Consider the following 15,925-nt stretch of genomic DNA (forward strand, 5'->3'; position numbering starts at 1 on the left):
TGGGGTGGAGAGAGATGGTGTGTTCCACTCCAAGGTGTTCTCCAGGTTGCCTTTCCTGAGCTTCTATCTTCAGGCTCTCGTTAAATTGTGGTTAAATGGAACAACTGCATTTGGCGTACTAGTTGGTGTGGGGCCTACTAACAGTGTCTGCCGCTCCTTGCTGTTCTCCTGGTTTCCTGTCCTGAAATTCCGTTTTCAGGCGCTCGTTAAGTAGTTGTTAATGTTAGACTGCATTTGGCCTACTAGTTGGGTTGGGGCCTACTATCGGTGTCTGCCACTCCTTGCTGTTCAACTCCACTGAACAAAGCTGTGCCGCCTGTTTACTACGGTTGCCAATTTTGAACTGCATTTCGACTACTTACTGATTTGGGCCTACTCTCTGTGTCAGCCTCTCATTCCAGTTGTCCTCCACTGCAATGCCCCCTGGTTATTCCTGTGTTACCAATTTTGAACTGCATTTAGCCAACTTTATTCTTTGGGCCTATATCTGTGTTTCCTCCTCATCCTGCCCATTGCCCAGCCAGTGATAGATGAGTCTGCTGGTACATTGACCCATAACGCAACATTCCCCGTGCACGCTACACAACAACATTGTGACCCTGCTGAAAGTCAGGTTGCTCTTCCCGCATACCATACCACCTTACACGGGGACAAAGAGGAAGGTGCAGATGAAAGTGCAGGTTCCTTCATCAGGTGGGGGGAGGAATACTAGTTGGCGACGTCACTGGCACAGGGCCTCTCATAGTACGCAAAAGTGTTGCTGCCGGTGGGAGGCGCCCCCGCCGTGCAAACACACCGCTGTACTTTGAGGGGCCCTGTGCCAGTGCCAATGCCAACGAGTGGGCCCCCCCTGCTTGCTCAGGTTCACAGCACTTGCAAAGTTGAAATACTTACCTCTCCCTGCTCCACTGCCGTGACGTGGTCCAGATTTCCTGGGCCCACTAATTACTTGAACCAGCCCTACCCACCACAACTTTAGCCAAATGACCCCCAATTTCAAATGCCTTCCAATTATTATAAGGTAAATTACGCTTGACAAGCTTCATTAAGAAGAATGGATGGTTTTGACATTAAAATGGGCACTCTAGGTGTTTTCCTGGCCCCCACTCACTGCCGACTATGCTGCCCCATTGACTTGCATTGGGTTTCGTGTTTCGGTCGATCCCGACTTTACGTCATAATCGGCCGATTTCACTCGACCCGACTTTTGAGATAGTCGGGTTTCGCGAAACCCGGCTCGACTCTAAAAAGGTCAAGGTCGCTCAACTCTACTAAAGAGTGATGCGTGTCACATTGCGACTCCACATGTAATGATTTTGCATGGTGTGGCATTGTCACCTACCACGACTTCAAGAATTTTCTGTCGCTTTTCTCAAGTTACCATTAACTTCAAATTAAGCCAAATGTGACTGCAACTTGTCTGTGTGGCTTTTGGTAAACAACAAAATCTAAAATATTCACTCAGCAAAAAATGTGGCAGACAAATTGGGCAAATATTCAGTCACATGACATGTTGCTTTGATCGGGTCAGGGCTTATTCGGCAAGCTATAGCACTTACTGAATAAGCTGCAGAGGGAACCTGGATACCTGTTTGTTGGGCTCTCCATGCATGTGTTGTGACAGTGACACAGCCGCGACACAGGCAGCTGTGGCACCGAACAGCTGATCAGCCGGAGTGATCCAGGAAGCTGGGTTCCCTCTGCAGCATATTCAGTAAGCGCTATAGCTTGCCAAATAAGTCCTGACCTGATCAAATTTGCTCATCTCTACTTAGCAGCAACCGCTAAATCAGAAAACGACCTGTTTAACCCCTTGGTGACAGAGCCAATTTGGTACTTAAAGGGAAGGTACCGCGTTTGTAGGTCATTAATAAATCACTGTAATGTAGCATAACATGCTGCTATAAGCAAGTTTGAAATTCATGTGAAACAGATTTCATGTGTTATGAGTTTAAAGAATGCACTGGGGGCTGACATCTTGGTTTTGCAGCAGTAGCCGGGCACTATCAGTGTCAGATTACGGCACTCCATGGACATAGGGTTAGCGCCGGTCTATTATCTCCCATCTGTAACATTGCAGCAGCATTAGCAGTGAGCTGGGCACGCCTCTGTGGGCTGCACAACTCACTGCTGTAGGTGTGACTAGCTGCCATTTTATTATAGCCCTGTGCTATCTGCCGAGCTCCACTTACTCTCTATGGCAGGACAGAAGAAGCCCTCACTGCTCCTCTGTACTCCAGGCAGGCACATCCTCTGCTCCTCACATGCTGCCCTGTGTGCTTCTCCTGCTGTCTCCCCCTCCCCCTCACACAGTCCCTGTGATCTCTGGAAAGCTGCACTCACAGCCTGCAGAGAGGGAGGTGACACCTGGAGAGAGAGCAGGGCAGCTGACAGGACATTATTCACAAAAAATGCTGCTGAGCCCACTGTGTTCTGCTCCTCTGTAAACAGCTGTGCCTCTGATGCAGTAACTGCTGGTGATAGCAGGTCACGGGGCAGTCACACACAAAATGGCTCTGCCCTGTGATGCTGCTCTTCATTCTGCCCCAGGGATATTCGACTACCCAAAAGGGGAGGGAAATGGTGATGTCGGCAGTTACTGCCCCAATTTTCCAGCAAAGAGTTAAGCTGCTAAATCTTACTATAGCTGCTTGAGGTCTAAAACGGAAAATGCTCCTCCTAGTGTAAATATGTACATTTGTAGAAAAATATGTAATATTTTTCATATAGAAATGTTTGCAAACAGTGCAAACATTGCATTAATACATTTTTAATTACCATTTTAAGCTTAATTTCACAAAAAACAAAATACAAGAAAACTGGTGACACCTTCCCTTTAATGACCGAGCCAATTTTTATAATTCTGACCACTGTCACTTTATGAGGTTATAACTCGGGAACGCTTCAACGGATCCCGCTGATTCTGAGATTGTTTTTTCGTGACATATTGTACTTCATGTTAGTGGTAACATTTCTTCGATATTACTTGCGATTATTTAAGAAAAAAATGGAAATATGGCAAATTTTAAAAATTTTGCAATTTTCAAACTTTGTATTTTTATGCACTTATTAATCAGTGAGATATGTCACGAAAAATAGTTAATAAATAACATTTCCCACATGTCTACTTTACATCCGCACAATTTTGGAAACAAATTTTTTTTTTGTTAGGGAGTTATAAGGGTTAAAAGTTGATCAGCAATTTCTCATTTTTACAACACCATTTTTTTTTTTTTTAGGGGCCACATCACATTTGAAGTCATTTTGAGGGGTCTATATGATAGAAAATACCCAAGTGTGACAGCATTCTAAAAACTGCACCTCTCAAGGTGCTCAAAACCACATTCAAGAAGTTTATTAACCCTTTACGTGCTTCACAGGAACTGAAACAATGTGGAAGGAAAAAATAAACGTTCAACTTTTTTTGCAAACATTTTACTTCAGAACCATTTTTTTTTGTTTTTACAAGTGTAAAAACAGAAATTTAACCATAAATTTTGTTGTGCAATTTCTCCTGAATACGGCGATACCCCATAAGTGGGGGTAAACCACTGTTTGGGCGCACGGCAGAGCTCAGAAGGGAAGGAGCGCTGTTTTGGAACGCAGACTTTGATAGAATGGTCTGCGGGCATTATGTTGCGATTGCAGAGCCCCTGATGTACCTAAACAGTAAAAAAAAAAAAAAGACACAAGTGACCCCATTTTGGAAACTAGACCCCCCAAGGAACTTATCTAGATGTGTGGTGAGAACTTTGAATGCCCAAGTGCTTCACAGAAGTTTATAATGCAGAGTCGTAAAAATAAAAAATATTTTTTTTTTCCACAAAAAAGATATTGTAGCCCCCAAGTTTTTATTTTCACAAGGGTAACAAGAGAAATTGGACCCCAAAAGTTGTTGTCCAATTTATCCCGAGTACGCTGATGCCCCATATGTGGGGGTAACGCAATGTTTGGGCGCACGGCAGAGCTCAGAAGGGAGGGAGCACCATTTGACTTTTTGAACGCAAAATTGGCTGTCGTGTTTGGAGACCCCCTAATGTACCTAAACAGTGGAAACCCCCCCCCCCAATTCTAACTCCAACCCTAACCCCAACACACCCCTAATCACAACCCTAACGATAATCACAACTCTAACCCCAAAACAACCCTAACCATAACCCTAATCAAAACCTCAAATCCAACACACCCCTAATCCTAATCTCAACCCTAACCTCAAACCTAACCCTAATCCCAATACACCCCTAACCTTAACCCTTATACCAAACGTAACCCTAATGCCAACCCTAACCCTATTCCTAACCCTAGCCCCAACCCTAATCCCCAGTCCTAGCCCTAAGGCTACTTTCATACTTGCGTCGTGTGGGATCCGTCGCAATCCGTCGTTTTGGACAAAAAACGGATCCTGCAAATGTGCCCGCATGATGCGTTTTTTGCCCATAGACTTGTATTGCCGACTGATCGCGTTGGATGGCCACACTTCGCGTTCGTCGTGCACTGGATCCGTTGTGTTTTGGCGGACCGTCGTCACAAAAAACGTTCAATGTAACTTTTTTTGTACGTCGCGTCCGCCCCCTCCTCCCCAGGACATAGACTGGGCAGCGGATGCGTTGAAAAACTGCATCCGCTGCACACGTTGTGCACAATTTTCACAACGTGCGTCTGTACGTTGGGCCGATGCATTGCGACGGCCCTGTACCGACGCAAGTGTGAATGAAGCCTACCCCTAACCCTAAATCTAGCCCCAACCCTAACCCTAAATTTAGCCCCAACTCCTCTAGCTGCCGGCCGGCAGATCATGGTGGGCGCACTGCACATGCGCCCGCCATTTTCTTAACGGAGGAAGAAGCTGACGGGCAGGAGGGGACGCAGGAGGACCCAGGGACACCGGTAAGTATAACAGGGTCCCCGAATCCCCCTATTTCTTTGTCCTCTGATGTGCGATCACATCAGAGGACAGAGAATGACAGATCACTTTTTTTTTTTTGCGGCCGTCGGTAAACAGTTAACTACCGGCGATCGCAAAACAGATATCTGTAAAAACCGACCCCGATCATGTTCTTTGGGGTCTCGGCTACCCCTGGCAGCCGAGACCCAAAAGATCTTGCGGGTGCCGGCTGGTGGCCAGAGAAAGATGGCGGAGCCCATCGGGAGCCACGAGGAGCACCGGGGGAGAAAGGTGAGTATCGGGGACCCCATTTCTCTGTCCTCTGATGTGCGATCACATCGGAGGACAGAGAAATTAAATGGGAAATTGCGTTTTGTTTGTTTTTTTTGCGACCGCCGGTAAATGGTAAATTACCAGCGATCGAAACCCGGGGGTCGGTAAAAAAAAAAACCCTGAATCATGTTCTCAGGGGTCTCGGCTACCCCCGGCAACCGAGACCCCAGAGAAAATCCGGCTCTGGGGGCGCTATTCACTTAATTAACGGCGCTGTGGTTTAAGTACCCTTAACTGCCACTGTTAAAAGGCGTATCTGTGGTCGTTAAGGGGTTAAATCAGGGTTGAGGAGTCTGAGTCCATTTTGGTGGAGTCATTGTCATGGAAATTGAGGAGTCAGAGGTTTGGCTTACTGTCTCCACAGCCCTGATTTAAATGAGGTTTTTATGCTAAACGTATTGGGTTTTTTTTTTCTTGCTATACAGAACCCTCAATTATTAGCATTTTTCACACTGTCCGCAAAATACACCCTTATGCATTAAATGAGTCGCCCAAAGCAGCTGATTATCTGATTTGTCTCCTTTGACATATGATGTTGATGTAGAAAAGGATCAGTTAGAATTTCAATGCCAGATTCTTTGTTTTCATAAAAATTAAGACTCTGCCAAAGGTGAATAGCAGCATCTCTGTTGAAAGCACGAGAGCCCACGTCTATGGGATTTCAGCCAAACGTTTTTATGGCCATCTCCAGACTAAAGGACCCTGTACACATCAAACTAAAGATGGCCAAACCCGCTGCTATCTACAGGATTGATGGACAGTCTACTGTCCATCAATCCTGAAAAAATCACAAAGGCTGTTGTATTAATTTATTCTACTCTCAATCCACTCACTGAAGATCCTCGATCTGTAAATTTAAAAAAAATAATAAACCAACAATATACATACCTTCCGAGGATCTGGCACGTCCAACGATGTAGATCCATCTGAAGGGGTTAAATTATTTTGCAGACACGAGCTCCGCTAATGCAGGCTGCTCATTTCTGCAAAACCTCGGCGAATGAAGCTAAATATAGGTCAATGACCTATATTTACCTGCATTTGCGGTGAGGCGCCCTCTGCTGGCTGTTCCTAGATCGTGGGAACTTACCTAGAAAGCTCCCAGGCTAGAGTTCATAAGAGGCGCCCTCTGCTGGTTGTCCTCATATGAACTCGAGCCTGGGAGCTTTCTAGGAAAGTTCCCACGATCTAGGAACAGCCAGCAGAGGCCATTGACCTATATTTGGCTTCATTCGCTGGGGTTTTGCAGAAATGAGCATCCTGCATTAGCGGAGCTCGTGTCTGCAAAATATTTTAACCCCTTCAGATGGATCTACATCGTTGGACGTGCCAGATCCTCGGAAGGTATGTATATTGTTGGTTTATTATTTTTTTTAAATTTACAGATCGAGGGTCTTCAGTGAGTGCATTGAGAGTAGAATAAATTAATACAACAGCCTTTGTGATTTTTTTCAATAAATTAATTTTTAATAATGTGTGTGGTTTTTATTTTTTTAACCCTTTACTAGTATTGGATTAATAATGGATAGGTGTCATAATTGACGCCTCTCCATTATTAATTTGGCTTAATGTCACCTTACAATTCCAAGGTGGCATTAACCCTTCATTACCCCATATCCCACCGCTACACGGGAATGGGAAGAGAGTGGCCAAGTGCCAGAATAGGCGCATCTTCCAGATGTGCCTTTTCTGGGGTGGCTGGGGGCAGGTGTTTTTAGCCAGGGGGGGGCCAATAACCATGGACCCTCTCCAGGCTATTAATATCTGCCCTCAGTCACTGGCTTTACCACTCTGGCGGAGAAAATTGTGCGGGAGCCCACGCCAATTTTTTCCGTCATTTAACCCCTTATTTTACTAGCTAGAACGGCCAAATTTTGCATATACACACTACTAACATTAGTAGTGTGGAATATGCAAAAAAATGGTGATTTGAGATGGTTTACTGTATGTAAACCAGGTCTCATATCATGTCGGGTTTGTGAAGGAGATAGCAAAAGCCGGTAATAGCTTTAAAGCTGGTAATTCAATCTCGCGCTGGAAGAAATATATATATATATATATATATATATATATATATATATATATATATATATATATATATATATATATATATATATATATATATATATATATATATATATATATATATATATACACATATACATATACATATATATATATATATATATATATATATATATATATATATATATATATATATATATACATATATATATACATATATATATATATATATATATATATATACATATACATATACATATATATATATATATATATATATATATATATATATATATATATATATATATATATATATATATATATATATATATATAATCTCTATTCTATGTGTATAAATCTACTCTAATCTAACCTGTCAGTGTGATTTTACTGTACTCTGCGCTGAATTGCCGGCTTTTCTAAGGACACGGGTGCGTAAAAATCGGACAGCAATACGGATGTTGCGATAAAAAACTCGCATGGCACTCGCAGACGTTACATCAGTTTTTTCGGTCCGTAAATCGGACCGTTTTTTTCTCACACAAGTGGAAAGGGGCCCGCTTAACGGAAGAACTACGCAGCCCTCGGCAGCTCTTCCCAACGCAAATGTGAAACCAGCCTAAGGATGTGGGGAATGAATAGCAGATGCTGAATAAGGCGATGTTTTTAGCTGCTATGTCACAAAACTGGTGACAGATTCCCTTAAGCTCAGAGCATAAATGTAGGAGATTTCAGCCATGGCTCTAGTGGGTTTTGTCCACGTTTACTTTTTTATGTCTCTACCTGCCCCAATGCATTTGGCAATTTAAAAAACAAACAAACAAAAAAAAAAACATTGCAAATGGCCTCTCAATTCAGATGACTTGGAGAAGCTCAAGTAGGAAAATTGCATTTGAGTGATCATGTGGCGACTGCTGTGGTGCGAAACAGAGCAGAATTGTAATACACTGTCAGGATTCAATGTTTTACACCTGCTTCCTAGTTTTATACAAGACCCAGACAACCTCTTTAAAGGGTTTGCTTCATCTTCTTTCTTCAGAAGTGCTGTGCTTGACTACTTGGAAGGCTGGGGAGCATTGCTGAGCTGCTGGCCCAAACTGTGTACTCTATAATGCTGCAAGCAGAGAAGCCTATTGTGTCTGCAGCATTGCAGGAGCTCTGGCACAATCGCTGGTCAGATCCAGTCAGCTTCAGAGTAACTCTTTTTTTCCAAGTTCTTTAGCAAAGAGTTTGTAAGCGCTGTGCACCTTGCCAAGGAGATCTGCTATTACTGATAGACTGCAAAGGTAGCTGGTAACCTAGGGAATAAACTCTAAACTATAGAAGGCGTGGATGTGTGTTTTATAAAATAAGGTGTAAGTTGCAAATTTGCTTGTTTTTGCAGCCCTTTCCAATTTTACTTATCTAAAAAGATTTAACAAGCTCTTTAGTGTTATATTTTTCCTTCTGACAACTTTATTTCGCTTTCTTAAAGAATTTATATGTATCTTTGTCTGACAACTTGACGTTATAAAGTATTCTAGTGTTAATTTTCTCTAATAGCTGCTAACTTAATTGAGCTTTAATTTTTAATCCCAAGGTCCTCCACCGACCAACCTCTTCCAGCCTCCGCGGCGTCCTGGCTTGGGAACTCTTGGAAAGCCAATTCGGCTCCTGGCTAACCATTTCCAGGTACAAATACCAAAAATTGATGTGTACCATTACGATGTGGACATTAAACCAGAGAAAAGACCCAGAAGAGTAAACAGGTAAATACTTTGAGAATTATAATTGTGTGGGTTCTGCTTTTTTTTCTTTCTTCTCCTCCACCCCCCTCTTTAGCTTATTGCTAACATTTCCTGCCCACATATAGGGAGGTGGTGGATACAATGGTGCGTCACTTCAAGATGCAGATATTTGGAGACCGGCAGCCAGGCTATGATGGAAAAAGGAATATGTATACTGCACATCCACTGCCAATTGGGAGAGACAGGGTGAGAAATAATAAATATATGTATACCGTGTAAGCCGACCCGAGTATAAGCCGAGACCCCTAATTTTGCCACAAAAAAACTGGGAAAACTTATTGACTCGAGTATAAGCCTAGGGTGGTAAATTTCAAAAATAAAAATAGATACCAATAAAAGTAAAAATTGATTGAGGTATCAGTAGGTTTAGGCTGTGTGCACACGTTGCTGTTTTTACGTGTCTTTTTTGTGTTTTTTTTTCCCCGATAAAAACGCTATAAAACCGCAAAAAAAACAGCATACAATAAGCATCCCATCATTTAGAATGAATTACGCATGTTTTGTGCACCAAATGCGTTTTTTTTCCGCGAAAAAAAGCATTTGCGTAAAAAAAATGCAGCATGTTCATTAATTTTGCGGGTTTTTTTTTTTGCGGTTTTCCCACTACAAAATGCATTGGGAAATGTCCGGAAAAAAACGCATCAAACGCAACAAAAACGCATGCAGATTTCTTGCAGAAAATTTCAGGTTTTTCTCAGGAATTTTCTGCGAGAAATCCTGAACGTGTGCACATAGCCTTAGTGTTTTTGAATATCCATATTGAATCAGGAGCCCCATATAATGCTCCATACAGTTCATGATGGGCCCCATATGATGCTCCATACAAAATACGCCCCGTATAATGCTCCTTACAGTTCATTATGGCCCCATAAGATGCTCCATATTAAAATATGCCCCATATAATGCTGCACAAAAGGTTAATGATGGCCCCTTATGATGCTCCATAGAATATTATGCCCCATATGCTGATGCACAAAGGTTGATGGCCCCCATAAGATGCTTCATAGATTATGGCTTATATAATGCTGCACAAAGGATGATGGCCCCATAAGTTGCTCCATAGATTATACCTCATAGGCTGCTGCTGCGAATGAAGGGGGGGAAAAGACATACTCGCCTCTCGTCGCACAGGCCCCCGGCACTTGCGATATTCACTTGTCCCCGTTCCACCGCCATGCGCCTCTCCGTCTTCCGGCTCTCTGACTGTTCAGGCAGAGGGTGCGCACTAACCACGTCATCGCGCCCTCTGACCTGAACGTCACAGCCAGAGGACGCGGAAAACTGAGCCCGGCGGTGGAACGGTGACAGGTGAATATCGCGCAATGCTCACCCTTCCCCATTATACTCGACCTCCCTGATTCTCCGTCGTCCTGGGCCTTCAGCTTGTTCCTGTGTTCAGCGGTCACTGGTACCGCTCATTAAAGTAATGAATATGCGCTCCAACCCTATTGGAGTGGAGTCGCGTCCATATACATTACTTTAATGAGTGGTACCTCGTGACTGCTGAACACAGGAAGAGCTGCAGCGCCCGGAAACCATCGCATCGGAGAAGTAGGGACTGTGCCGGGAGCAGGTGAGTATGATGTGACAGCTGCCACTCCCCTGTCGACCCCCTGGGAATGACTCGAGTATAAACCAAAAGGGGCACTTTCAGCCTAAAAAAATGGGCTGAAAATCTCAGCTTATACTAGAGTATATACTGTAATTCATTTTTTTTTTTTGGGGGGGGGTGGGGGGGGAGTTTGTCACTAGCTTTTTGCTGTCCCATTTCAGAGCACCATGATGTAAGTACAAAGAATGTGATTCCATCGGTTGATCACTTATGAAGCTGTTTTCTGTCATTTTGATAAAATCACTCTTATCTTCTGCAGATCTACCAGTTCTCCGAATGTAGAGCCTTCATAACCCATCCAAAACCACTGACTGCTTTTTGCTCATGCAAAGTGTATACAGAAAGCTGCTAATTGGTGGTGGAGTTATACAGAGCTCATGAATATAACTGGCAAAAAGTTTGCTAGTCCTCTAATGGTGATCTTTTGCTGATAAAGCAGCCCAGTAAGTGACACATCACTGGAATCATCATATTATGCTGGTCTCCGATTACGTGGCAAAAACCTGGTGACACACGCCCCTTTAACACATCCTTAATTTATTTATTTATTTGGCACTTCATAGCCCTGTTTACCTCTTTCTGTAGGTTGATCTTGAAGTGACCCTTCCAGGGGAGGGGAAAGACCAGACTTTTAAAGTGACAATTCAGTGGGTTTCAGTTGTGAGCCTGCAGCTTCTCTTGGAAGCATTGTCTGGACATCTGAGTGAGGTTCCTGAAGACTCTGTGCAAGCTCTTGATGTTATCACCCGTCATTTGCCGTCTATGAGGTATTTTAAGAATTCACTGACTATTATGCTCTACGGCAATCCGTTTAACACTATGTGGGCGCTGACTTGGGGGGAGTATGGAGGGGGCACTGACTGCAGGGGAGTAGGGAGGGGCCAATTTGCGGCCAGACTGTGCCCGTCAATCAATCAGCGGGATTTCTGTGACAGACAGACGGAAGTGACCCTTAGACAATTATAATATACTAGATTGTGGCCCGATTCTAACGCATCGGGTATTCTAGAATATGCATGTCCCCGTAGTATATGGACAATGATGATTCCAGAATTCGCGGCAGACTGTGCCCGTCGCTGATTGGTCGAGGCAACCTTTATGACATCTACGTCGATACTGTGCCCGTCGCTGAACCAGAAACGTGGGATTTCTACGTCCTTTATGACATCGCCTCGACCAATCAGAGACGCGGGATGTCTACGTCCTTTAGGACATCATCATCGCGGTGCCCGTCGCTGATTGGTCGAGGCCTGGCGGCCTCGACCAATCAGAGATGCGGGATTTCCAAGACAGACAGACAGACCCTTAGACAATTATATATATAGATAGTTCTGACTGTTTTGCCCAGTGTTGTTGGTTGTTGCTCTTTTTGTTTTCCTTAACACTTTGTAAATATTTTTTTTTTTATTATTGCAGGTATACCCCTGTTGGACGTTCATTCTTTTCACCCCCTGAAGGTTACTATCATCCACTGGGTGGGGGTCGTGAAGTTTGGTTTGGGTTTCACCAGTCTGTGCGTCCCGCAATGTGGAACATGATGCTCAATATTGATGGTGAGCAAACGAAGTTCTTTTATATTTTATTTTTGATAGTGGATGTTTGGTGGTGTTGGCAGCATTTATCAAAATCAGCAAAGGAATAGCCCTACAATATAGCTATTATTTTGAAATCTAAATTTAAAATCCCCCACAATAAAGAAAATATAAACAGTGCTCTCCCTGTGTGAAAGCAGTTAAGTCCAGTGCAGCTTCCAGATGGTACCTATATGTCACAATAGCGTTTATGATTTATATACAGTGACATGTAAATGTTTGGGCACCCCTGGTCAAAATTACAGTTTATTGTGAACACTTAAACACTTAAAGGGAAGGTGCCATCAAAAAAAAATTTTTTTTTCAGAAATTGTAAAAATGTAAAGAATTAATGATTACATTTTCTTAAATATTATCATTTGTTTATAATTTAGTAAAATATGAAAAATGATTTGAAAAGGTTTGGCATTTCCACTTTTCAACACTAGGGGGAGCAGCTGCTGAAATTTCAGAAAAACCTAGTGTACAGATAGCTCACATTACAGCACTGCAGTAATTATGGGCGGAGTCTGCTGACGTGTGTGATGTCTCCTCTCCTCCCCTTCTGGGTTTTTGCTAAAGGATTAGAGAGGATGATATTCAGGAACCCAGTGAGCAGCCATTTTGTTGGTGACTGCAGAGTATGGCTGCCGTCACACTATCAGTATTTGGTCAGTATTTTACCTCAGTATTTGTAAGCCAAAACCAGGAGTTGAACAAATAGAGGAAAAGTATAATAGAAACATATGCACCACTTCTGTATTTATCACCCACTCCTGGTTTTAGCTACAAATACTGAGGTAAAATACTGACCAAATACTGATAGTGGACGGCAGCCTTAGGCTACTTTCACACTAGCGTTGTTGGCTGTACGTTGCAAGGCGTCGTTCAGGAGAAAAAAACACATTCTACAAAGTTGTCTGCAGGATGCGTTTTTTCCCCATAGACTAACATTACCAACGCATTGCGACATATTGCCACACGTCGCAACTGTCGTGCGACGGTTGCGTCATGTTTTGGTGGACCGCCGCCACAAAAAAAGTTACATGTAACGTTTGTGCGTCGAGTCCGCCATTTTCGACCGCGCATGCATGGCCGAAACTCCGCCCCATCCTCCCCAGACCTTACAATGGGGCAGCGGAAGCGTCGTAAGACTGCTTCCACTGCCCACGTCGGACATTTCTTTCACAGCATGCGTCGGTACGACGCACTGCGACGGGCCCATATCGACGCTAGTGTGAAAGCAGCCTTATACTGACAAGTAGACAGTCACCGAGGATGGCAGGCAGCAAGGATTCTGGGAGATATGTGGTGGAGGGAGCAGGGTGACAGCAGCACAGAGTATTTCAGGAGAGCAGTGTGCTGGTCTATAGGGGCCCCCTGTTTGGTGCGCGGAGCAGCCAGGGATTGTACATGGAGCGCTGTCTTTTATACACATGGATGGACCGTCTGCTCCACAGAAATCCAGAAAACATTTCTGCGGATTGATGGCCTGGTCTGATCCAGACTTTGCATGCAGACCCCATTCCCCTCCTCAGATCCTGTCTTCTCCATCCTGTCCTGGTGATGTGTGAAAGCGAGGCGACAGGCGCAGTCCGGGATGACGCTGGGAAGGAAATGTAGCCATATAGTAACGATAAAAATGAGACCCCTCTCTTCAGCTACCTCACCAGCCTTCCCCTGACTACACCTAACTGGAGGTCATTCTGTCCCCTCTATTACCCCAGACCCGCGTGCAGGTGCTCAGCCAGAACCACCATAGAATGTGTCTGCTTTCTGAAGATAATACTGCCATAGTGTTCTCACATAATACCGCCATATAGATCACACACAATACTATCAAATAGATCACACAATACTGTCATACAGTTCTCACATAATACCACCATATAGATCACACATAATACCACCAGTGTTCTCACATACCGCCATATAGATCACACATAATACTGCCATAGTGTTCTCACATAATACCGCCATATAGATCACACATAATACCGCTAGTGTTCTCACATACCGCCATATAGATCACACATAATACTGCCATAGTGTTCTCACATAATACCGCCATATAGATCACACATAATACCGCTAGTGTTCTCACATAATACCGCCATATAGATCACACACAATACTATCAAATAGATCACACAATACTGTCATACAGTTCTCACATAATACCACCATATAGATCACACATAATACCACCAGTGTTCTCACATACCGCCATATAGATCACACATAATACTGCCATAGTGTTCTCACATAATACCGCCATATAGATCACACATAATACCGCTAGTGTTCTCACATAATACCGCCATATAGATCACACATAATACTGCCAGTGTTCTCACATAATACCGCCATATAGATCACACATAATACTGCCAGTGTTCTCACATAATACCGCCATATAGATCACACATAATGCTGCCAGTGTTCTCACATAATACCGCCATATAGATCACACACAATACCACCATATAATTCTCACAATACTGATCAAGCATAATACCACCATACGGATCACATAATAACGTCATATAGATCTCACATAATGCCATAATACAGCATGACGCCCGCAGATCCTGTTATCGCACGCATTGAGTTGTGTGTGTGCAATGGGGAAAGATATGCAGGGGGGAGAGGAGTGCATAGGAGTGGATTAGATACACGGCTCAGCATAATATCACACAGTACAGGATTAGATGCATGGCTCAGCATAGTATTACACATGAGAGGATTAGATGCATGGCTCAGCATAGTATTACACATGAGAGGATTAGATACACGGGCCAGCAGACAGTATTACACAGGAGAGGATTAGATACATGGCTCAGCACAGTATAGTGATAGATGCACGGTCTGATGTCCTGTGAGGAGCTGCAGTGAGAGGCAGGGTCGGAGCAGCACAGAGGCTCCCCCACCCCCCTCTGTTACCTCTCTGCAGCTCCTGATAGAGGACATCAGACGGCAGCACTTCACCATCTCTAGCGATTCTAGAGATTACAGCCACACACCAGGCAGCAGAGGACAGGGAACGGCCGCTGCTGACATTGTGAAGGGGAGACAGATGTAGCTGCCCTCCAACAGCACAGCTCTGTCACAGTGGAGCTCACAGGTACACTCCACTGTAGGCTGAAGCAAGATGGCGCCGATTTCCAGCCTCTGCTGTGATGTGGAGACAGCCCAGGGGGCGTGGCCACATCAGAGCAGAGAGCAGCTTATAATGATGGCTATGGGGTCGGCTCCCGACCGCAGCCTCCTATGCCCAGGGCTGCCATATTTGCAGAGTGTAAGTGTCGTGCTGAAACTCTTACACTTCTGCAAAGCAAAATGGCGGCGCCCAGTGGCTGCAAAAATAATTAATAATAAAAAAGATATTAAAGTTAAAAAAAATAATTTTGTATTAAATTGTTTATATAAACAATCATTTTTAATACAAAAACAAAATTGTGGCACCTTCCCTTTAAGCAAGTTGAAGATGAAATGATCTCCAAAAAGGCCAAAAGTTAAAGATGACACGTTTCCTTTTTATTTTAGGCAAAAAAATAAATAAATATATATTCTCAAATTTTCCGACACTGAGCGTAATAGTACGCCGATGTCGGACTCCCCCTGTGTGGTGTGGGCTCAGACACTGAACCTGCACCTTTCCGGTTACACGTCGCCTGATATATGCAGCTGACATGTGCCCACAACAGCCGCT

At 43.7% G+C, this 15,925-nt stretch overlaps 1 protein-coding gene across 2 annotated transcripts in view; it reads left to right on the forward strand.

Annotated features, from left to right (window-relative positions):
* AGO4 (argonaute RISC component 4) overlaps window positions 1–15,925 on the forward strand; it is a 111,831-nt gene that overhangs the window by 31,806 nt on the left and 64,100 nt on the right. For both annotated transcript variants that reach the window (XM_069756844.1, XM_069756843.1), the window contains exons 2-5: window positions 8,823–8,991; window positions 9,096–9,216; window positions 11,228–11,409; window positions 12,059–12,195. In XM_069756844.1, coding sequence (XP_069612945.1) covers window positions 8,823–8,991; window positions 9,096–9,216; window positions 11,228–11,409; window positions 12,059–12,195 — 609 coding nt within the window. The remainder of the gene's footprint in view (window positions 1–8,822; window positions 8,992–9,095; window positions 9,217–11,227; window positions 11,410–12,058; window positions 12,196–15,925) is intronic.

Source organism: Ranitomeya imitator, chromosome 3 (assembly GCF_032444005.1).
Source record: "Ranitomeya imitator isolate aRanImi1 chromosome 3, aRanImi1.pri, whole genome shotgun sequence".
Lineage (NCBI taxonomy): Eukaryota > Metazoa > Chordata > Amphibia > Anura > Dendrobatidae > Ranitomeya > Ranitomeya imitator.